The sequence below is a fragment of the Xyrauchen texanus genome, chromosome 21 (assembly GCF_025860055.1).
Source record: "Xyrauchen texanus isolate HMW12.3.18 chromosome 21, RBS_HiC_50CHRs, whole genome shotgun sequence".
Classification (NCBI taxonomy): domain Eukaryota; kingdom Metazoa; phylum Chordata; class Actinopteri; order Cypriniformes; family Catostomidae; genus Xyrauchen; species Xyrauchen texanus.
In genome coordinates, this window is record NC_068296.1 from 28,777,745 (window position 1) to 28,801,477 (window position 23,733).

Genomic DNA, 23,733 nt, shown 5'->3' on the forward strand with positions numbered 1-23,733 from the left:
AAAAAAATAATATCTTGTGTGTTTGATATGGTAGATAGCAGTTTCTGATGGGTTCTGTTTAGTCATCAAATTGTCTTTAAAGATTTTGTTTTTACGTTTGCATTTATATCATTAGACATGACAGTAAAAATGACAAGGAACTGCTGATGAGAGAGAGAAACAAGCGAGCACTTCGTCATGAGCTCCTGCAAGTCTTTCAAGGCTCTGATATGCAGGACAGTTTAAAAAAGATATTGTATGCCAGTCTATTATGGTAGTAACACGATGGCAAGTAACAACAAATCTGCAATTGTGATTGGTCGTTTACATGTCTCAGACGGGTCCATCACATGCAAGCAGGCGATTTTCTGTGCCCTTGCAGCTTGGGAAACTATTTGGGTTAACAGAAAAATGGATCGGCCGATGCAGATCATTTAAAAAATCAGAATATACATTTACTTTTACATTTATGCATTTGGCAGACGCTTTTATCCAAAGCGACTTACAGAGCACATATTAAAGGGACAATCCCCCCGGAACAATCTGGAGTTAAGTGACTTGCTCAAGGACACAATGGTGGTGGCTGTGGGGATCAGTTATGTGCTATTGCCCACTACGCCACCACCACTCCATCTGATTCATCTGATTTATATCATCTGATTTATCGGCCTCTGTGATATATCAGTCAACACCTAATTATGATGTTCTTATGTTGGGTAAAAATGCAGCATTCAGTCCAACCTCAACCTCAAAAAGGTTTCAAGAGTGGAAATAAGGCAAGACACACCTCTCCTTTTAACTTAGAGGCGGTTCAGTTCCTTTTATAGTTACATTTACATCCAAATTTAATGAACCTTAAAATCTGTTTCATTTTTCATTCAAATTACACTGAAAATCAGTTTTAATTAAATAAGATATATTTGACCATATTTCCATCCCAGTTAAAGGACATGATTTTTATCTTCAGTGACAAAATATGTCCATCACATTGCTGAAGTGATCGTCCCAGTAAAACAAAAGGCTGTTGGACAATGTGCTTATATAAAGGCTGTCTCTTAAAGACGCCTGCACTGGTTCTGATATATTAAATTAATTTGTCAGCCGACTACAGAATAAAATTTTACAGTAGACATTTGGTTAATGATTCATTTTAAGTAATATGATTAGAAAATAATCAGATTCTAAATCTTGGAATTGAAACCCTTATAAATACGCCTCGAATCCTCAATTCTCTCTCTTGATTTTGACAAGAATTCCTTTCTTGGGTCCAAGGGTGGTGCTTGACTTTAACTCCAGAGGAACCTGTGTGTACAAGACAAGAAAATTAAGGCCATTATTAACAGTAGCGTCGTCTTTCATTTTTACGGGAATGACAATGAAGCTGTGAGGCTTCAATGGTTTGTACTTTTGTTTAAAGGGATAGTTCACCCAAAAATGAAAATTCTCTCATAATTTTCTCACACTCATGTCATCCCAGATATGTATGACTTTCATTCTTCTGCTGAACACAAACAAAGATTTTTAGAAGAATATCTCTTTAGGTCCATACAGTGCAAGTGAATGGTGACCAGAAATCAGATCTGAAAGTAAAACTAAACAAGTGACTTTTAGATTGGAAAATTAAAGTGGAGATTAATCGTAAAAAATTATTTAAATATTGATCTGTTTCTCATCCAAATCTACCATATAAGTTTTGAAGATATGGATTTAACCACTGGAGTCATACGGATTACTTTTATTCTGTCTTTATGTGATTTTTGGATCGCCAGATTTCTGGTCCCCATTCACTTGAATTGTAAGGACCAACAGAGCTGAGATATTCTTCTAAAGATCTTTGTTTTTGTTCAGCAGATGACATAAAGCCATACACATCTGGGATGGCATGAAGGTGAGTAAATGATGAGCGAATTGGTTCATTTGACCATTTTTGTAAATCACACTTTTATGCCAGTAGGTAGCAACAAATGAACCTCTTTTATGTGTTTTGATTGAGTCAATAAAAAAAGAAAGAAAATAACTGCCAAAAGGACTATAATTTACTCTATGAAAATGTGCATGTCTACTAAGAATTCAGCAGTGTTTAAGCGTCATAAGCATTTCCCCACAAATGTCAACAAAGCATAGTTATACGTTTTTGAACTGATGTGCATGACTTTGAAGATATACAAAAAAGACAACAATTTCAGCCTAAACATTTTTCAGTTAAGTCCTGATGTCTTCATAATGTCATCTTGAGTCACTTTTACTCATAATTCATCCAGCTACTTTCTCTTCTTTTTAAATGAGATTACTAAACTAAACGGACAACATTCCTCCTCTCCTTCAGTCCAGGGGCGAAAATTTCATCAAAATGTTGGGGGGGGACAGTAAACACAACAATTCTCAAGAGCAATATTTGAAGGGGACACCAAGGTTTCTTTTGTTGTTGCCCCATTTGCATTTGTATTATTTTATGTCTTAAACAATTATTTTAAGAATATATCATTATATTATTTACAATACACATATTTTAATGATATTTTAGGGGGGGACAACCCTCAGATAGGGGGTTGTCCGCCTATGCTTCAGTCGTTCTACAGTAAAGATGCTGATCCTCACAAGACATGTATAATTTTGTTGAAACAAATGATAGGTTCAGTCTAGGGGCGTATTCGTTCAGTGTGTCAAACTAATGATATACTTCTTCACAGCCCGCACTCGAATGCTGTTGGCTCGCTCTATAGTCAACCAAAAAGCCACCAAATCAGTCTACCACTTCAAACTACTGCAGTACTGTCACTGTTTATAGACCTCACAAGAGGCGATCACATATTTGGGTGCTGATTGCTAGGTCACAGATTTTAAGGGGGGCTGAAATAAAATTTAGGGTGGCTGAAGCCCTCTTAAATAAGGTCTAGCGATGCCTATTGAGTGAATGATTTCGGGTAGGGTTCTGTCTTAAAATTTGTTTGATCGGATCACACAATCTCATGTACTTCATCTCTAGACCTCTACAAAAGTTGCTCTTTCCCAGTCCAACATTTCATAACAATCCTCGGTGTCCACGCAGCCCACAACATTTAACCTCCTCAATATGTGAACCAGAGCTACTTCTGTCTCCAGCTGGGCCAACCTCATGGCCACACAGCTGCGTGGCCCTGCTCCAAACGGCAGATATACAAATGGGTTCCGGCTGGCCTTGGCTTCTGGAGTGAACCTGAAATAAAACACAGAGTTTAATTTTAGCAAAACACATGGCAGACTCTGTGTATGGCTCGTTGAAAAACATCTATAAAATATCCATATGTGGATGATAAAGTTGAACCCTAAAATGCTGCAGAATTGTCTTACATATTATGCAAAATTGATCTAAATGATCTTTAAAAACTCAATTTGACAAGCTCATGGAAATCTGTGGCTATGTATTTCTGATGCAACCAATACATATGAGTTGGATTTCAGGCCTTGTTGCTTCAGTAATATGGTAGTTACTGACTGCAAAATAGTTCACCTCTCTGGAATGAATTTCTCCGGTTCGGGCCAGTGCTGTCATGGTGAAGGAACCCAACAGGAATTTCCAGGGATGACCCTTTAGGTAGAAACTGTCCGTTTACCACAGATTCTGGCCCTATTTCTCGCGAAAACCTGTGCCAAAATACACAAAACCAACAAGAACACATTCACATGTCTTTCATAATAATACGTGCTATTGGTTCCATGCATGCACATTAACTGGGTTATGAAATCAGCTGATGTACCTGAATGCAGGTGGGTAGAGTCTGAGTGCCTCACAAATGACCATGTCTAAATACTTCAGCTCTTGGACATTAGTGTAATCTACTGTCTCCTACAAGAGAAAATTAAACACATTTAGCATTATAACATCAAGGCCTGTCTAGAATTATTTTTGCAGTCACTATGTATGATCAATAGGGGGAAGCACCGCAGAAATAATCACAGCCACACTGAAGAGGAGGGTCATTTCAGTTTTACAACATGCCATTGACTCAAATCCAATTCACAGAACATAAAAGGCTTTTTTATCCCCCCAAAAAATATAATAGAAAATGAAAATAAAAGTCATATTCTCAGATCAGTTTCTATATATAATATTCTATTGTTTCTCACTGTTGTAATAATTCTGTTGTTTGTTATGTCTTTGTGTGAACTGAATGAAGAAAGCCACAGCAGAGAAGGCAGCGCTGAGCAGTCTATTACTGCATGTCTCTGTGAACATAGGGGTCAGGCAGTGATCATGCTCCCTTGCATTTCTGCCCACATCCTCTGCCTCTATGTCCCCCAGACATTCAATGCAGGCATTATAAAAGACTAGCTGTTCTAAAGTCACTCTGTTCCACCAGTTAAAGCATCCGTTCCAGGGATGAGAGGATGCAGCGGGGTGAGAAAGGGGCAAATTTTGCCATGATGGACACAGTTCCCTGCCCCCCTATTCTCTGGCTACACTGTCACTTATCATCAGGTGCCATTCTGGTGCAAAGTGACATGTCTGTAATGAAATGCTGGTGAGGATAGTATGCAGTATGCAAGTAGGGTTTTTAAATAACAGACTCACTTGGGATTGAGATGTGCTGTTGAATTTTTGAAGACATGAATGTGTTATAAGTCTCAGGCAGAGAGGAATTAAATGTCCCTTATAATAAAAGTGTGGTAATTCAGTAAAGGCACTACTGTTATTAAAAAAGAGATTCAAATGAGAAAAAGACTTGTACTATTGCACTTTTTGAAGGAGATCTCATATCAGTATATAATGATTTTCTCTGGATGGTTGCTTACTGGCCCAATTCAAGAGTTCATATCCAAATCTCCATGAGTTTCTGGTCCATAAATATGGCTCAAACCACTTCTTCAATGTAAGTCCATGGAATATTTTTCAATTTGATCATCTAACAAGCAAAAATAGTCTGATCACTGAGAAAAGTAGCACATCTCTTCCCAATAAGCCGCATGATTTGAGGGTCCTTCATAGCACAAGCGGGGCAGGACGAGTTACACTCAAATGTTTCAAGGAATGTTCTGGGTTCAATACAAGTTAATGGAATAGTTCTGTCATCATTTACGCACCCTCATGTCATCCCAGATATGTATGACTTTCTTCTTCTGAACACAAACAATGATTTTTAGAAGAATATTTCAGCTCTGTTGGTCCATAGAATGCAAGTGAATGGTGGCAAGAACTTTTTTTCTCCCCAATTTGGAATGCCCAATTCCCAATTTGGAGGACAAATTCCAGTTGCCTCTGCGTCTGAGACCGTCAGTCCACGCATTTTTTCACGTGGCTTGCTGAGCGTGTTTCTGAGGCTTCAAGCTATTCTCCTTGGCATATACGCTCAACTCACCACGCACCCCGCCGAAAGCGCAAACCACATTGTAGTGACCACAAGGAGGTTAACCCATGTGACTACACTTCCTAGCAACTGGGCCAATTTGGATGCTTAGGAGACCTGGCTGGAGTCACTCAGCACACCCTGGATTCAAACTCATGACTTCAGAGGTGGTAGTCAGCGTCTTTACTCGATGAGCTACCTTGGCCCCCAGGTGGCAAGAACTTTGAAGGTCCAAAAAGCACAAAAAGTAATCCATATGAATCAAGTAGTTAAATCCATGTCTTCAGAAGTCCTATGATAGGTGTGGGTGAGAAACAGATCAATATTTAAGTCTTTTTTTTACTATAAATCTCCACTTTCACATTATTTTTTTGTTTTTGGTGATTTGTATTCTTTGTGCATATCGCCACCTGCTGGACAGAGAGGAGCATTTATAGTAAAAAAGGACTTACATATCGATCTGTTTCTCACCCACACCTATCATATCACTATTGAAGACATACCTCTGGAGTCATATGGATTACTTTTATGCTGCCTTTATGTGCTTTTTGGACCTTCAAAGTTCTGGCCACTATTCACTTGCATTGTGAGGACCTTTTTTGGCAGAAAAATGTGGGTACCATTGTGAATTTTTGTAAAATGCCAATACTGCATATCTAACATATTTTAACTTCATCCCAGCCTAAAACTAAAATCCATGCAAATTTACTCTGTATGACATTTGCTTCAGTGTGAAAGAGGCATCTTTGATTCAGCTGGCGTTATTTCAATAATTTATTTCAGTGAATGTGAAGTATTCACCAAATTTCTGCCAAAACAAAAGACCCTGTCTCTGTTTATTCCCTGAATCACTGCCTGAAGTATGACTAAATTTAACTCCACTGAATGCACAATGATGCCTCAAAAATCACAACGCAAGGTCAGACAGCCCTGCAGACAGGCTTAACAATTTTTCTTGTTTCAGCTGATTCTCTTTTGTCTCTTCAGGCTTTCATCATACAAACAACCAAACAAAAGCCCAGTGCAATAGATAGATAAAAGATCTTACACAATGTACCCATAATGCATTCCTGTATGCATCAAACCGGATATGTTTTGCTTGAATGCTGCAATAATTAATAACTGTAAACAGAGACTAAAGGCAATTTTGGCTCAAAGTAGCATTTCTGAAATTATGCATCACAGAGTTCAGTAGGATACAATACAAAGCATAACAGATGACAGACAGGGTGACATCTGGCTGCTTTCATACCGTGTGCAGATGGCGGGAGGGCTAATAAATGTGCTAGACCCTGTGTAGAATTACTGTATAACCATGGCACAGAGTAGAGATGTTTGTGGACTGACGCTTTAGTTAGTAGTCTCAGCTTCAGACGGCTTGCCTCTTTTAGTCTAAACATGTCTCAAGTATGTTTACATGCTTAAACATGATGATTATTGACCCTCTTTTAAAGATCAGAAGTATTTCAGATGTACTGTAAGCATTTCTCTAAATTCATGACAGGCTCTCTCTGAATTTAATTGCACATTTGCTTGTTCTCATACTACAACAACAAACACGCTCCGCTAGACAAATACCCTAATGTATTCTCATTAAGTCAAAATAAATTCACTTAAAAGTAACCGAACATATCATTAAAATCCAAAAGCCCTAACTGTTTGAATTTATAAAACAAGAAATGTGGTCTATACGGAAATGCTTTGACCTAAAAACACTCAAACGTTTCCTTCAAATTCATTGCGAGAGAGACAAAAAAAGCCTTGCCATGTTCAAAGGAGCACCCTGCTAAAACAACTCATTTCCCTGCATATTTCTGTGCCCCTTGGTATTAATATCAACCTCTTTTCAGAAAATGAGATTCATTTTTCTTGCACAAGTGTGTGTATGAAGTGTTCACAGGCCTTGGAGCAGAGGCAACCTCCCTCCTTACGTCTCCCTTCATTCCCATCAAGTAAGAGATACGATCAATCAATTTGATGATTTTAGATATTTAACCTCCTGTTTATGGCTAGCTGAACATGATATGTGTGCATGTGTATGTGACATACATGTAAAGACTGAATTTTCTACATAACTGGATGATCACATAGCATCAAAGGTTTTCAAATGGTTATATTTCAGGACCAAGATTTTACATTGGGCATCAAGTGGCGACCCAACACCGTACCAAAATTGTTTATGGTACAAAAGTAAACAAACATGTTCATGGCTTTTGAGAATGAGGGCATGTCATGCCACCTGTCTATGTTGGCATCTGCGCCTAATCTGCCTAGCTTCTACTAAATGACAGATGAATTTGTGCCATAATACAAGAGTGTTTGATTAGATGCACTGTTTTTGACATTAACCACAATATATCTGGCTAATTTAAATGTTTTCTTGACTATTTAAAAGAGAATAAGCCTATTTTGCTATCCCAATAATACACAATTATATGGCTAGTTGCACTTTATTATTTGCATTTCACATTGTTCCTGCTGTCTGTAACCATATCAGAAAAGATCTTCTGGCCATTTTTGGGTTGTGACCCACCAGTTGCTTTACATTATAACTTATTTTCCCATTTTCAGGCCTCTTTCTTTCTTCGGACAATCATTTCCCCCCTTTGTAAATGTAGTCCCATGAGTTCTATGAGAAAGTGTGTGTTGGCGGGTGTCTATGGGTTGGAAATGGCTATGGCTCCTTATCTCACCCGTCCCTTTAGGGTTTCCACAAAAACGGTTATTTATGGTTATTGATAGTGATGGAGGCATGCATTTTCTCAAACAGGAGATTGCTCAATGGGACCGTTTCTGCATAAATACACTGAATGTCATCTTGCATTGTCTTCTGATAGCATGGGAAAGGGGCAGATAGGCTGGAAGGCTCATTGTGTTTCTGATATCAATAATGCACCCACAGATGTTCAACTATCATATCTTTTTAATGTGACGTCATGTGAATAGATAAGGAACATTCAAAACCAACCATAGAAAAGAGGATTTTTTTGTGAGTATTTGTAGAGCACTGTAAAACAAATGAGCAACATTGGAGCAATATTATCATATACAGATTTTACCCGGATACAGTGATTTATCCGGGTAAAAAAGTTATCACAGGTATGAGGTGTTTTTTTTTCTTCATAGTAATGAGTGTCAAATGGCTTATTGCTTTACTCTGAAATTGTGAGTTGAGACTGAATCATAATCTTGGTTCCAAGTTTGAGTGATGGGATTTAATACTGTGGCCATTTCAAAAACATTTATTAATTTCTGAGCAATATATATAACACAAAAGATATTGCTTTTCAATTTAACAAAATTAATTGTAAAACTCCTCAAATCAACACTGGTTTCCTTCAATCCTTGGAATCAGCCCCAAGCGGTGACTATTTCCTTGGCCAAATGGTTCATTAGGAAAACTAATTGCAGGGAGTGTCAGAGACATTAGTTGTGCTCTTATCAACGTGAGACAGCACATGTCAGACAACTGTGGACTGGCTATACGAATGATACAGTGCTGGCCAATGCATGAACCACAGAATAAGGGACAAACAATGGACAAACTAATTAAAACTACTTAATTAAAATCACTTGAGCAGAAAATCAACACTTTGTCATGGTCTGAATGGTTGACGGAGGAGATATCGTGACAGTGTCAGTTGCAAGGCCTCTATGTAGGGAAGACTCTATAGGTGGATTTGACCATTTTAGCTCAGGACACATTAAGGAGTTGCTAACTACTTTTCTTTTGAACAAATACTGTATAGAAGGTGCATTCACACTGGTAGACCTGTAAAAGTCATGTCAGGAGGAATCAACATTTCCTTGATATTTAGAAATATAAGAGGTCATTCTACTATAAAAACATACTGTAAATTTCAGAACTCAAAATGTAATCCCCAATGCAATAAAAGCATTTATTGTAACTAAGCTATAAAAAATGGCTCTACAGCAGCAAAATCAACACCTACTTTACATAATCACACCCTTGGCCCTGCCCACTGGTGCCCAGTTCATAAACAAAGCGAGAGCAAAACTATTTCTGAACACCAAAGGGGATGCGTCTGGACTATTTTATTATTATTTTTGTATAAACATGCAATAAGACAGACCATTGTCATGTATCTCGCACCACTTTTAAAAGACGTGGTGTCAAGCATGGATCACGGAAGCAGGTCAGGTTACTTTTTAAGTCTGATTAAATATGAAATATATAAAACTTTTTTTTTTTAAAAAAAGGAAAGAAATGAACTAAATTGTATTTAATGACATTGCTGATGGTTTATTATATTTTTTGAAAAGTGCTACTGCATTAGTTGTAAGTTATAGGCAGTATATAAATAAATATAGATATATACGTTTTTAAGCCAATACAGCCTTAAAAATTAACAAACAACCAATGGTCATTTTCACTAGACTGAATTAAGGCGCTAAAATGATGGTGATGTAATTTACAATTGTGGTACATGATCGATTTCATTATCACAATATGAAGAAAGATCGGCCATTTCCGTTCTACTTCAAGAGTATCAGACCAGAGACATTAATCCCACAAGTTCAAAACTCCGTTTTGGAGGATGCCAGCATGTCAGAGGCCTGCCCGGTTTCTCCCCATAAGGGACTCCCCTCCATCTCCGTTCTCTCTACATCCAGCACAGCCACTGTTCAAGTGAATGCTGCAGGAAGCTAATCAACCAATAATAAAAGGCAATGTTGTTGTCTTTAATGAAATTGAGGAAAATTTGAGTCTCCTCATCAGCCTAAGTGTTCCTCTCTGATATACTGTTTGTTGTGAGGACAGATGTGATGTAAATTCTGTCATGACACACATTTCTTTCTTTTTTTTGCGTTTATGCCTTTATTTCTCAACAAAGTGTTTTTGACAAAAAAAAATGTTTGACAAAATTTGACATATCGACAAATTATTTATTCACTAAAGTTAAACTAAAAAATATTTTGTCAACACTTGTGAAATCTTATCGTTTATTTACATTTCCATTAGCTATATCGGTAAACATTTTGATGTTTACTGATATACCGATCTTTTACAGGTTTACCGATCTTTTTTTGCACAAAAAAACAACAACAAAAAACTTTACATAGTTATTGTAACTTTTGTCCAGTCAAACACTGGAATTAAAAAAAAATTTCTTTAGTATGGTTTTATCTTTTCTTATTCTACATATTGTGTGATATGTCTATCTCTGTATGTGAAATATAATGGTCCGGTGGGTTAAAATGATCAGTTCCCCCTTGTTTTTATGCATTCAAGCGATCCAAGCGTCAAGTTACAGCTCTGAAAAGGAGACTCTGTTCAGATGTTTCATTCAGCTGCTCTGCCTCTAGCCATTTTAAGCACAAATGCATCATGGACACATTCTTGCACCCACCTGCACTATTTTTAATTGTTGGTGTATGTAAACATGCACTAGATGGACGTCTTCAACTGTTTTGATCCATTTCCAGCGAGGTACATCTCAGTGGAGGATAATACTGTATGTGTGCATGTCTTGTTTCACCATGCTCTGGATTATGTATGTGTGTTTGTTTAGTTTTTTCAGGTCATCTCAGCGTGGATTGCTTGTGAAACAGTCATAATACGATTCAAGCTTTGCAAAGGAACAGTTATTGCATATTCACATATTACTAAATAATGTTTTGCTGCAAAAAAACTTTAATAACATTATCAGTGAACCTCAGAGAAGATTTTAAAATTATTTAAAAAAAAGAGCATGTCATGGTCCCTTTAATATTCTTTTATAGACAGCACTCTGAGAACAACTATGCTATGCATTTTAGAAGTAATTATATGACAGATGCAAGCTGCATGCAAACAGAGTTTGCCATTTAAAAACACTGCCACATAATTTATGGAGCTACCTTGGAGCTTCTAAAATGCAATAGCGTGGGGACCCACATCTACACAAAACCAACCCCCTTTAAACTGAATTTTTTGCAGTAACACCGGCATTCTCAAAACTGATTGGTCTGCTGTTGAGAATGAGGTTTCCATCTATACATCTTTTATTAATTCAACAGTTTCAATGGTTTGTTCCATTCCAGCCCATGTGTTTATTGAAGCTTTTGGAAAATTTGTGGAGTGCATTGAAGCTTCAACTGAAGGTGGGTTGTAAAGGTTTCAAATGTTAAACTAAACTTTTTATCAAAATCTTACCTGACTGTGACAAAAGATTTGCAAAAATATATTGCGTGGCTCCTTACGTGTGTCGTGGCACTTCCAAGGTGAAATGCCACCTGTGTGGCAAATTAAAAAGTGACAAATTATTATTATTTACTTATTTTTAAGGTTAATGCTCTATCAAGTTTTAAATCAACAAAACCTACCCTAAACCTTAAACCTAAACCTAATCAATAGTTTCATTAAAGCAAATGTGAAACAAACGTGTCATTTTGTGGTACGCTTATGACACTTGCATGCTCTTCAGGACTCGTATCCTGGTCCTTTGGATCGCAAGTGCAACACCCTATCAGTTGAGCTACTGCACAATTGAATCCCTCTTGAACAAGTTTGTAAATGTAGTTGGCTTTGCATGCAACGTAGCATTAAAACGGGGCAAAAATTAAGTGTTTATTAATTTATAATTTGTTGTTTTACTCATGAATTGTGTTAAAAGGAATAAAAGACAAAGTTGTTATAGCGCCTCTAGTGTTCATTTCACCAAGAACATGCCAAAATATGTACACGAGCCATGAAAACTAATTTTGCAAAAATGTAGGTATAGTAACGTGATCCTGTTCAATTGTTTTGTATGAATCATGAAAATTTATTTAGTTTAGTTTCAATTTTTCCAATTATTTTAGTTTTTGCTAATGATAATAACAATGGTTTGGGTTCCATCAAGACAGCAATTTAATCCCTGGCCCCATTATGCTTACATCTCCACCGTCCATTCGACTAGGCCGTGAACTCGCTGTGCGTCTCATCCATGTGCCTGATGCTCATTATATTCTTCCTGCCATGTGTCTGTGGTAGAGCTTTTACAGCCCAACGTTGCCTTTGGGATTTAACACACCCCACCCTCCCGCAGACACAGACACCTTGTATTCCCTTTGACTCAATGTGCAGGAAAATACATCCGTAATGGACAATTAAATGACAGGTCATGAGGCTCCCTGCCGCAAAAGCAATTATGAGGGGTTTTCGCCATCATGATTCTGCCAGAGACTGCAACTAAAATGCTCATTACTGTGGATGCAGCTCCATGGAGTTTGGCTCACCTTTGCTTCCGCTAGACAGGTATGCTTACCTTCGCTTATTATGCAAGAATACTGTGTAAAACTGTGCACAATAAAACTCTTTCAGAAAACCTTTTCATCCACATTCAGACTGTTCTATCTGGCCACTGCGTTGCGTCTTGCACAGTTATCTGAGCATTTCCCTGTGAGAAGTATGTTTCTTTTTTTTTTATTTGTCCCCTTTTCTCACAATTTGGAATGCTCAATTCCCACTACTTGGTAGGTTCTCCTGGTGGCACGGCTACTCACTTCAATCCGGGTGGCTTCAGAGACAGTCAATCCGTGCATTTTATCACGTGGCTCACTGTGCATGAAACCTCAAAGACTCACAGCAAGGGAGGCTCATGCTACTCTTCGCGATCCATTGAGAGCAAGAACCCCTTATCGCGACCACGAGGAGGTTACTCCATGTGTCTCTACCCTCCCTAGCAACCGGGACAATTTGGTGACTCCTTGCAGGAGTCAATCAGCACACCCTGGATTTGAACTCATGACTCCAGAGGTGGTAGTCAGCATCAATACTCGCTGAGCTACACAGGCGTTTATGCTCGAGTGCTGAGAAGTATGTTTTTAAGACATTATGTCAAGTTAAAAATAGTCTTTTTAAAAACGTTTCAAGTAGAGCTGTAAAAATGTGTAATTAAATTAATCACATGAGATGCCAATTCATTAATTGAATTAATCATATAATATTTAACGTGTTAATTCAGTGCGATTAATTTGACCAAAAATAACGCGTTAAAAAAATTCACGCAATTAATCGCATGCCCAAGGACCGTAATAAGGAAGATTCCTGAGAAAAGCAAGCTTGTAATACCACCTGTTTACTCCAGAGGGTAGTAAGTGAAATTTCAGCAGTATGAGCAACGCACAGTTTATAAAGTGAAGAAAACAACACGCGTTGTTGCATTTGTTTACATTGTTGCGTCGTGTTTCGCTTCTTTTCAGCATCTCGAGCATAAACGCCGAGTTGTGCAAAGTTGTGTAAAGTTAATTGAAACCTTTAAAGGCTTCGAGACCAGTGCATTCAGATTTGTGTCTTTAAACTCAAGAACGCATCCTGCTCAGACTTGTTTTTTGCTGTTTTCTTTCTGTGAAAAGTTTGGTTAGTTTCCTGTACAGCTTAGGCTACGCTGACTGCCCCTTTCTGACGGAATTTATGTACGGCCTGATTAATTGCGTTATTTTTTAACGCATTAATTAATCGCACTGAATTAACGTATTAAATTGACAGCCTTAGTTTGAACGTTTCGCCATAAGTATTGTGTTTTTAAAATGGCATGTCAAGTTAATAGTAATTTAAAAAAAATATTTTGTGTTAAACACATATAGACAGATGTCTTTGACTGTTGCATCACATTTCGCACAGTTTCTTTTGTCTCTCGCCATGAGCGTTGTGTTTTTAAGACGCAGTATCAAGTAAAAAAAGTGTTTTGAGATACTTGCATTCTGTTCCATTTTGTTTTTCATCCGTCTAGCTGTTTTTGAATACAAGAACATGTCTTATGTAATAACTCCCTATGAAAAATGTCCAATTAGGTGACCATTTTAGGTGACAAGTCATTTAGGCAACCTACAGACTGGTCGATTTAAAAAAAATATGTAGTTTTGCACATCTCTAGATGCTATACAGCTCTCATAAATAATATATACACACACCTTGTTTGAACAAAGCCTAACAATGGCAGGTAAATAATAGAACACATTTTCATTACCACCGAGGCTGCATCATTTGCATATCCCCCAGGATTCACAGCGGTGGTGATTCGCAAACAATGGCAGGCAGCCGATAGCTGTTGACATTCGACGTACACGCATCAGGTTAAGGTGCGGCTGACTGGCTGAGGATCTGTTATGTTTGTTTAAATAAAGCACATTATAACTCTCCTTCCTTCCTGTCTCAAGGGTCTTTACATATTCAGGCTCCTCTACAGTGGCAGCAGAGATTTGATGACTCCATCTGCTCCGTTCCATTACACATGCGGAGGAGATCGAAACGGCCAGAGCACAAAGACTAAATAATAAACAGGGGAGTCGTTTCGTGCTTTCCACTGTATCAACATCATAACGACACAATAGGGTCATCTGTTCTAAGGATGTGCAAAACTACAGTTGTTCTTTTCATATGTCCCTTGTTTGTTTTGTTCATTATTGCTGTAATGTTTTATGCTGCCATTTTGGCCACAAAATTAAGCAGCTGCTATATTTGTAATACCTCCAGCATTATTTTTGGAGTCACACAAGTACAGCTACTGTCAAATTGAATGGAGTAAGACTGAAATCTCCAACACAGCTGGTCAAGATTACGTTCAAATAACATAATTCAAATCAGTAATATATTCTGACAATAATAGTAGGCCCTATCAAAACTTTAGCTCAAATCACAAAAAAAATTTAAGTAAACTAATAAGCATGGTCTCTATCAAAAAGCTGATTGGCTCTTTTAAATATAAGGCAGGAATTCCATTCATACAGCCATCATGTTTAGTGTTACCATTTCTTAATTTATATAAGAATGACCCGTCATCCTTGTCTCTGTCAATACTCTAATAAGCATAAAAATGCTTTTTATACACAAATATGGAGTAGTTAGTACATTTTTTAAAAGATTGTACTATTTTGTAGTTTGAATTTAATAAATTATATTTATAATTGCACACCAATATGTAAAATGAATAAATGTAGACAGGCACACGTACAACACTGGTGCAAATTGGAGAAGCCAGTAAAAACGCCGGTAAAGGAATATAAATACAGACTGAAATAGGGGTAATTGGTAAAAATTTAGGTGTGCCGACTGTTTAATGATAACCATTTATGTAAACCATTTATGACATTAGTTTGATAAAATATAACTGTTTTCATTGACCACACATGTTATTGCCCTATTAAGCATAAATGGTGGAAGGTGTTGCATGTAAATGCATTTATCGACATTATTTTCAATTTGTTCTCTATCTTGGATTAACTTTTTAACTAAGTTTGTCACAATGCTTTATAGGATTGCCGTATCCATGAGGCATGCATGCAATACTGCCTTAGATTTTGGCCAAAAATAAAATATCTTCCTTTCAAGACAGCCTTTGCATCAGGAGCATGCCTATAATGCCCTAAAATTAAGTTCAAAATGTAAGTTCAGAAGGAGCTTTTTCATCTAGGCCAGCTAATCATATCCCATGGATATATAGTATATAAGCGGCTGCTTCCATCGCACCAGTGAAGATTCTTCCGGCATCTGCATCACAGGAGCACTTGGGTAAATTTGGCCATTTGCCAATGCCTGACTAGAAGCAATCTTTTATAGTTAAAAAGTGCATCATTTCGTTCTTTTTTGCACAAAATATTATTGATTCGCTATAGAAGACATTGTCACCGCTGGATTTCTTTAATGCTGACTATCTGTGCTTTTTGGACCAACAAATATCTAATCACCATCCTCTCCCATTCTAAGGACCTGCTGAGCATGGATCTTCAATCTTCAAAAGTGTTTTACAGAAGAAAGAAATTCATACACATCTCAAATGGCATGAGGGTGAGTAAATTATCAGAGAATTACAATTTTTGGGTGAACTCTCCCTTTAATGCCTATTTATGGCATATGTTTTTCTCTCTCTCTCCACTGTTCTTTTAATCAATGCTTAAATGAAGCATTAAAATGATAAAAGATGAAAAGAAGACAGGAACAGAGTAAACTGCACTAGAAAACACATGCAAGCTATTTGCATTCACTCAGGTAAGCAGCATCATTTCATAAGTTGTGTGTTAGAAATCCAACTGGTGAGGCTGTTGCATTAGGAATGAGAGAGGCAACAGCCACTTCAATGGGAACCGACAGATACAGCATTGTGGTTCGGGAAGGATCAAAGGCTGTGTTATTGAATTTAGCGGGGGAGAGGCGAGCTGTTTATTCAGGTTTGAGCGCTTTCAGGGAGGGCAGAGGAGCCCATCAATGTTCTGAATAAGGGAAAGAGCCCCCTGGAGGCCGAGCCTCAGAGGCACGTCACCAATGAATTATTCACAGATAGGAAAGGCTGGCTACCGGCTGCTCTCTCTCACTCTGCATCCTTCTGTTTCCTTCTTTTGCCATTTCCTCCCCTCTTTTTATCTGCTATTTTCAATCTGTATCCAAGTATTAACAGTATTCTGTTTATGAGAACCTCTTGCACTCAATAGATTGTTCATAAACTAGAAGAAAAAACAGATTCAAACAACCACCTAAGTTAGTTTCCTGGTCTTAAGATGGTCAACCTGATCAGTCTGGTCAAGTCTTCAGCTGGTCTTGCTGGTCTGCCTGCCTGACCAGCTGATAAGTGCCCAAATCCCTATAAAACCATTAAAATAGACCAGCCAATCCAGCTTGACGAGGCAGCTAACCAGTGAGTGATATATGCAGTCATGAAATCAGAGACCCTCCAATCAAAATCCGAACACAAGTGGTCAAAGGAGTCGCTTTGAGACACAAATAAAGACCAGGTGTAAACAGTGATGTGTCTCGTCTGTCCACTTGTGATTGGATTACCTGAAATTTAATACCAGACGTACACAGGGACAATGATTTCTTAAAATGCTATGTAGGTAGGCAGTTCACTAGATACTGGAACAGAGCTAGAATCTCTTCTATCTGGAGTGTTCTCTCTCACTTCTGAAGATGCTCAATTGTGTATTATGACTGTGCACCCCCAACTGCTGTCTGGATTTTCATTCTCCCTGTCCATTCCTCTCTTCCTCCCGTCTTGCGCCCGACAACACAATGAGATATCACACTTGGCTGACCAGATCATTAAATTCTTTCCAAGAGCTATCTGGATAGACTCAGTTTGTCAGTCAGACCACATCGACAAGATAATAACCGGACCTTATTAACTTAATTATCTGCATTCTAATATCTATTTTTGGTTCAGCTTTTATTTCCTCAAATACAGTATCAGTCAAAAGTTTGGACACAACTTAAAAAATTAGTTACTAGGTTGACTTACTAGGTTGCCTATTCCCTGATGGAGGGAACGAGGTGTTGTGTCGATGTAGTGACACTAGGGATCGCTCTTGGAAGCCCCAAAACACGTCAGATCTTTGAGAAAAGGCCAATGAAAAACGGCGAGTGGAATTTGCATGCCACTCCCCCGGACATACGGGTATAAAAGGAGACGGAATGCCCACTCTCATTCAGGTTTTGTGCTGAGGTGCCGAGACAAGGTCCCGGCCATTTCAGTGACTAGTACAGCGTTGTGGCTTTGTAGTGACAATAGGGGTCCCTATAGAAAAACGTCACAACAGCTAAACCGTGTTACTTGAACTGCCGATGCAAGTGCAAGCAAGATGCAAGTGCTTAATTGCAGGTGCATCAGACTGCACGCAACCTCCCACAACGTCCCAAAAGAGGTCGTGTAGTTCCCCACATCCCTAAGGGGGGGAAGCAATGTAACTAGCATGGGAGCAGGCCGTGCCAGCCGCAGCCTTTTCTCTCTATGTTTTCTCTCCACAGAGTATTAGATTCGGCTGGGGCCATCTAACGCTATATAGGCATCATTATACATGGTCTTTTCCTTTCCTATTCTTTCAGGGAGACCATACATTACAAGGGGTTACCGGAGTAATCGGCACCAGTGGAACACCTATCCCAGTACAGGGCATATTAGTATCTGTGGTGAGTCTACCCATGAGGACGCCACACTCCTTGTAGAGTATGCTCAAACCCGCAAGGGGGCGGACACGTCCTGGGTCTGGTCAATGCGATGGCATCCACGATCCAGTGGGTAAGCCTCTGTTTGGAGACAGCGTTCCCTTTCCGCTGTCAACCAAAGAGCTGCTCAGAGTGTCTAAAGCTCTGCGTGCGATCCAAGTAGCACAACATATGACATACAAAACATACAATAGTGCAATATAACAGTGCAACAGTAAACTGTCTGGTATAGTTTGGTAGTATGTAGCTATATGTATGTATGGTGTATGCTATGTTAGCTGATAAGTAGTTTTAGTTTAGTCTCAAAGTTTGTAGTAAAACAATCATAACCTGAGAAGAATGTATCGATCAAAGATTATTTTAGGGAGTAGATCTGCATTTATACATTATGGCCATAATTTTGTTTTCCTGTCATGTTGTAAAGAATCAATACAAACAAGCTAAGTAAGCATTTTGAAACCTGATTTGGATCGTGAATCACATGAAAACACGTCCAGGTCACATTTCACCTCAAAATCAAAAGAATCAATATACAGGTCATATTTTGCAAGACAACGAAGCCTATTTTTAGGATGATTAATATGTATTTATTTTCCATTGTGGAATTATATAGTCAGGACATTACTGATGTAAAAAACAGCACCATCACTATTTTAAAAAAGTAATTTTTAATCAAGTCTAGACAGGCCCCATTTCCAGCAGCCATCACTCCAACACCTTATCCTTGAGTAATCATGCTAAATTGATCATTTGGTACTAGAAATTCACTTGCCATTATATAAGAAAAAACTATTTGGTTCTTTAAATCGGTATTTCCCAACCACTGTGCCGTGGCACACTAGTGTGCCGTGAAAGATTGTCAGGTGTGCTGTGGGAAATTATAAAATTCCACAAAATAAATAAATGCATGAAAAAAATAATAATAAATTCAGGCAACTCCTCACCTTTCTGAGAAATTCACCATTTTGAAACCATAATCGGTCACTTTTGTGATTGTGAAGAGCAATGATTAATGAGCAAAAGTGAGTGATGTTTATACACGTTAAGGGTCTTTCACGTGATTCGCGTCAGCGCTGCAGAATACTTTGAAGTCTATGAAGTGACGTCACACCAAAGTGTTTTTCACACACTTGTTGTTTATTATTGTGCTTCACCAATAATGTCTTTGAGAGTACTAGGCAACAAGAAATATTTAAAAACTGTTGTGAAAAGTCATTCAATGTCTCATTATTTCGTTTGATTAAATATTACCTTATCGTTTACGAATATCAGAGACCCAGTTATTGAACTAATTTAAATTCACCAAGAAAACGCTTAGACCTAAACGAGACCTTTTATTACTTTCTGCTATCAAAGCAGCTGCAAGCTTTTTTTTCTCTCTGCCAAATACATGTTTTCAATGTTTATTGTGCACACTGCCCACTTTTTTACATTACAACTCGTAAAATCTCCCCTCTGTGACACTTTCTGAAAATCTTGTCATGTGGAGGGCAATGCGGCACTTGATGCTGGAGTTGAATGGAGCATTGACGCCTCGACTCAACTCATGTGAAATGCGCTTTACAATGACGAAAGAACATTATTGAAACTCAAAATGATTATTATTTGTCTATTATTGTGGTGTTTTCTTATAAAAGTCATGCTCAGCAGTTTAAATAGGTTACTGTAGGAAAATGATACCGTAGATCTGCTTTGTGTTTATAATTCTTATACTGAAGTCTGTAGATTTGTAGTCATGCAAGTTTTAATAAAGGAGGAGATTTAATAAGTACGTTATTGAAACACTATTATTGGATGAAAAATAATGCTCAGACTGAAGGAAGACTATATACTGTATATGCTTTGTTCTTTTAATGCTTAAATACTATAAAGTCTCTTGGTAGATTTCGGTCATGAACGACTCAAAATGATTCAATGTCTCACTTATAGCACATAAGATGCTCATTTGTCACCACCTAGTGACATTTCCAGAATGGGTCACTGAATTAATCAGTTAATAAAGTTGAACAAATTTGTGAAACAGAAGCAAGCCTCGCCAAAATACTCTTTATTTTGCAGCTAATTCTGCACAATTGAAAACTTGAATAAACTTGAATCACTAAAATAGCTGGAATTGGTGCTTTTAGCTTATTCTTTAAAAAAATTAAAATATCCCCAGAAAAAATTTTCATGGACCAGCGATTGTCTTACCCTTTTCACCCCTCATGAGTTTTCTTCCCTGTAATTTGTTTTGGCTTTGAACAAATCTACAAATTAGTAAAGAAGCAAATTTGTTATTTTTTCATTACCCATTTAGTGCTCTTGCCACCTGCGACCTCATGCAGTGTAGCCTACCTACTACTGTATGTGACATGTTTTTTTTTTCTCGTTTTTTTCTTCATAGCCAAATTTCAAACATTACAAGTAAACATGCTACTAAGATGGGCAGAAAACGTGGACAAGTTCTTGAAAAGGAAAAATATTGACAATGGTTAGCTTATGTGGGATACTGGTTTGCCATAGAACTTTTTAGTCGTAAAAAGTGTGCCGTGGAAGAAAAAAGGTTGGGAAACACTGTGTTAAATGAATCTTAAGATTGTCTTTGTGTTTGTTTTTGAGTTGCCACAGTATGCAATAGACTACCATGTCTTAAGATAGTTGAGAAACTTGTCAGTCAATCATTGTTTTGAGGAATGAAGGATATATACATTGCTTGAAATTGCCAAAAAGCTGAAGATTTCATTCAAAGGTGTACACTACAGTCTTCAAAAACAAAGGACAACTGGCTCTAACAAGGACAGAAAGAGATGTGGAAGGCCAGATATACAACTAAACAAGAGGATAAGTACATCAGAGTCTCTAGTGTGAGAAATAGATGCCTCACATGTCCTCAGCTGACAGCTTCATTGAATTCTACCCGCTCAACACCAGTTTCATGAACAACAGTAAAGAGAAGACTCAGGGGTTCAGGCCTTATGGGAAGAATTGCAAAGAAAAAGCCACTTTTGAAACAGAAAAAAAAGACATTGGAATACAGATAATTGGAAAAGAGTGTTATGGATCTTAAACCCATTGAGCTTTTGTGGGATCAGCTAGACTGTAAGGTACGTGAGAAGTGCCTGACAAGACATCCACATCTATGGCAAGTGCTACAGGAAGCGTGGGGTGAAATGTCACCCAAGTATCTGGACAAATTGACAGCTAGAATGCCACGGATCTGCAAAGCTGTCATTGCTGCATGTAGAGGATTTTTTGATGAGAATTTCTGATTCATTTTTTTTTTTTTTATTGTAATAGTAATATTTAATGTTATTAATGTCCTGATTATACATTGTGATCAGTCGAATTCCACTTTGGTGAATAATAGTACCAATTTTTTTCCATAAGAACAAAATCTGTACATTATTCCAAACTTTTGGCCGTCAGTGTGTGTACATATATATATATAGAAGAAAAAAAATGAAACAACTAATTTTGCTCTGTTTTTGGCCCCCTTTGCCCCCATCTCCCTCCTCTGGATAACTCATTAGGTAAAGCTCTGCTTCAGGTCCCTGTTATTTATGCAGATAAAAAAGGAAAATTAATGGCGCACACCCGGGGAGGCACCATGAAGCCCTGGAAGAGAAAATGAAAGGCTAGAGCTGCAGACACAATGTGTGCAGCTGTTGGCATGTTTGCCAAGTCAGTCAAGCGAGCTATTAACAAGTTTGTCACTTTAACTGTCCCAGTGGTAAAAATCAAGCTGCCAACATGACAGTAATTCCAGAATTTACCCTTGACATATAGTTTGTTAAGGCTACGGGTGTGTAAGTGAGAAATGGTAATTTATCTCAGTCAGCTTAATGGTTTATCCACAAATGAAATATCCTCAAACTTGTGTCATCCCAAACTCATATGATTTTCTTTTTTTAATGGAACACAGAAGAAGAAATTTTACAAAATGCTAAACTAGTCTTTCCAAAAATGAAAGCAGACAGTGAATGGACAAAAAGCAACATAAAAGAATCATAAATGTTGTCCATAAGACTTGTGTGCTATATTCTATGTCTTCTGATGCTATTCAGTCACAGTTTGAATTGAATTAGTTATTCACTGTATATCTTCCCCTCCACCATGTTTCTCAATGACACTTCCACATATTCAATCTATTTATGTGTCTGTTCCTTACACAAAGCTATCGTATGCCTTCAGAAGACTTGGAATATAGCGGTCATATGGACTTCTTTATGGTGCTTTTTTTTCCTTTTTGAAGCTTGACAGCCTGGTTTCATTGCATTGAAAAGAAAAGAAATAATAAACTTAATTTTTCATCTTTTTGGATTCCACAGAATAAAAAAGTCTTACAGATTTCAAACAACATAACGTTAAGTAAACAATGGCAGAACCCTTCAAGGATCCTGTTATGCATCTTAAGTGGGCTCAAAATTATTTTTTGATTCGTTAAAGACCATTTCCCACCAGAAAGAGTTTGTGGTGCTCAGGTAAACACCCTCAGAGCTGCACTGAACAGATACACTCCAGTGCATTTTTGCCACAAAAACACTTTCAGCACCCTCTTGCAGGATGTGTGAGGAGAGTAACATTTGAGAAGCTTTTAAGAGGCGAAACAGCAAGCACCACACACACGGTGAGGGGTGTTTATAGAATAAAACTGCTCTGAAGGAGGAGCCGAAGATACTGTCTCCCCGAGCTGAACTTAAGAGCGCTGATAGATTTATAGCAGCAGGGTAGATGAGACTGACCTTCAATATGCACCAGGGCTACATGCCTATGTGTATGTGTCCTCCGCTGTTCAATATAAAGTGAGTACTATGTTATTGTTGGCTATACATTCACCCAATAATTAAAATTCTTTCATCTTTAACTGAAAACCCTTGTGTTGTTTCTTCCGTGGAATACAAAAGGAAATGTTAGGCAGAATCCTAGTCTCAATCATTATTCACTTTCATTGCAATTTTTTCAACAAACTGAGAATGATTAAGAGTAACATACTGCCAAACATCCACATCTAGATGCATTTTTGGGAGAACTGCCCCTTTAAATGGCAGTTTTAGTGCACTGCTTGCGATCTTTACTGCTTTTATTACTTTGTCCATAAGCTGTTTTATTTGAAAACTTCATGGCAAGCAGGTTTATAAACATCTATTCGGTTTATGTTCTATCCCGAGGATCCTGCCGGATAAACTCAAAAGCAAGGGGAAAAATATAAATCATGATGTTGAAGCGTGATGTGTTGACGCTCTTTCCAGATGTGTTGCATAAGAAAACCGTCCAAAAAAATATGCATTATTATGAGACTTTTCAGAACAGATTTTTAGATTAACAGCAGAAACAGACTTAATGCAAGTACACAAACCCTGACACAAATGCTTAGTCAAAGCAGTGCAAGTTCTCAATTAGTGCTGTGACGTTTACAAACCTTGGTACTCAAGGGGGCGATAGACTTACAGTGCCATTAAACTGGATGCAATATATTTAAGGTAGCTAGCAAAACAATTACTGTTGACTTTAACTGACTTGCTCAGCAATTCT

The 23,733-nt window shown here is 37.9% G+C and overlaps 1 protein-coding gene across 1 annotated transcript in view; it reads right to left on the reverse strand.

Moving 5' to 3' along the window:
• Positions 1-1,186: 1,186 nt before the first annotated feature.
• Positions 1,187-23,733, reverse strand: part of tbxas1 (thromboxane A synthase 1 (platelet)) — a 111,937-nt gene continuing 89,390 nt past the window's right edge. The window contains 5 exon segments of the mRNA XM_052152531.1: positions 1,187-1,281; positions 3,092-3,175; positions 3,470-3,506; positions 3,509-3,603; positions 3,717-3,805. Of these exon segments, the coding sequence (XP_052008491.1) occupies positions 1,266-1,281; positions 3,092-3,175; positions 3,470-3,506; positions 3,509-3,603; positions 3,717-3,805 (321 nt within the window). The 3' untranslated portion in view covers positions 1,187-1,265.